Source organism: Glycine soja, chromosome 18 (assembly GCF_004193775.1).
Source record: "Glycine soja cultivar W05 chromosome 18, ASM419377v2, whole genome shotgun sequence".
Lineage (NCBI taxonomy): Eukaryota > Viridiplantae > Streptophyta > Magnoliopsida > Fabales > Fabaceae > Glycine > Glycine soja.
The window spans coordinates 50,163,552-50,164,867 of record NC_041019.1 but is presented as its reverse complement, the minus strand read 5'-3'; the positions used below and the strand labels follow the sequence as shown (position 1 = coordinate 50,164,867).

The following is a 1,316-nucleotide window of genomic DNA, read 5'->3' as shown; positions in this document are numbered from 1 at the left end:
CAAAAATCTCATTCTTAAATCTAATCTTCACACTTGCCTGTGTTCTTCTAGTTCTCTTAGGGCCACCATTATGTCTCAATTAGCACCAAAACAATTCATGACTGAATCACAAAGTAACCAGGACCACGAGCAAGTGGTGGTGATCTCACAGAAAAAGCTAAAGAGGAGAAGAGTGTGTGTGATGGTCACAGGAGCAGTGCTGTTACTGCTCATTGTGCTAGTCATAGTGGCAATTATCTTGGCCTTTACCTTGTTCAAGACCAAAGAACCAAGAACTCAGCTTGTGTCTGCCACTTTAGAAGGTATAGCACCTCGTCTCACACTTCCTGCCATTGACCTACAAATCAATGTCACACTTGACCTCAAGGTTCGGGTTGAAAACAGAAATCGTGCTAGTTTGAAGCATGAAGGGGGAAAGAGTGTGTTGCTGTATAAAGGAAAAGAGGTTGGAGATGCTTATATAAACCCTGGTCTTATTCCTTCAAGGGGTTCTACTATTCTTCCATGCAGACTCACCCTTCAGGTGGAAAAGCTAGCTTCCAACTTGACCAGTTTAGTTGGTGATTTGATGGGGGGAGAGATCTCTATGGACACAGTTACTAGGATTCCTGGGAAAGTTACCTTCCTTGGATTCATCAAGAAACATATTGTTGCAGAGTCCAATTGCCAATTCACTATTAGTGTTTCTGAGTTGAAGATCACAAACCAAACTTGCAAGAGTAAGGCCAAGTTATGAAATCATGTATGAAGCAGATTTGTAGGTTATAGTTCATACTTTAGTTTCTCACTGTGAGGAGTTTCTGAGACATTAATAATAGTGTTACATACTTACATGTTTCTACATGCTAGTTTTATTTGTATGCTTGTCTATTAGACGTTGGTTTCAGTATTGTAAATTTTGAGAATACTATTTCCGGGAGTATTATTTATAATATTTTGTGCTAAGTCTGTGTCCTTTTGAGATGTGTGATGTGATTACATGCAAAAGCAGAAGATCCTCTTCATTGCAACTTGCAAGGGGTCTGGAATCTTGACTTTGCATGTGATTCAATATTATAAAATTTCCCTTTAGAATAACCAGATCAAGCTTGGCTTCAATTTTCCTATAACAACATTTTGATAATTAAGTCAGTACTAAATGGTAATCTGGCGAAAGACATAGCCATATCTAAGAATCGTATTTTTAATTTCGGCATTGAGATTAGAGAAATTGAAAATAATAGTTACATTTTCAATTTCATTAAGTTATATTTCAAAGTGTAACCAAATGAAACTTAAGTCATTAGTCATAACAAAAAACTTGTACTATTGTCCAT

The 1,316-nt window shown here is 37.0% G+C and overlaps 1 protein-coding gene across 1 annotated transcript; it reads left to right on the top strand.

Annotated features, from left to right (window-relative positions):
- Window positions 1-1,028, top strand: LOC114395168. The gene has a single exon (XM_028356878.1). It carries the CDS (start codon window positions 71-73, stop codon window positions 734-736), a length of 666 nt encoding a protein of 221 aa, XP_028212679.1. The 5' UTR covers window positions 1-70; the 3' UTR covers window positions 737-1,028.
- Window positions 1,029-1,316: the final 288 nt, after the last annotated feature.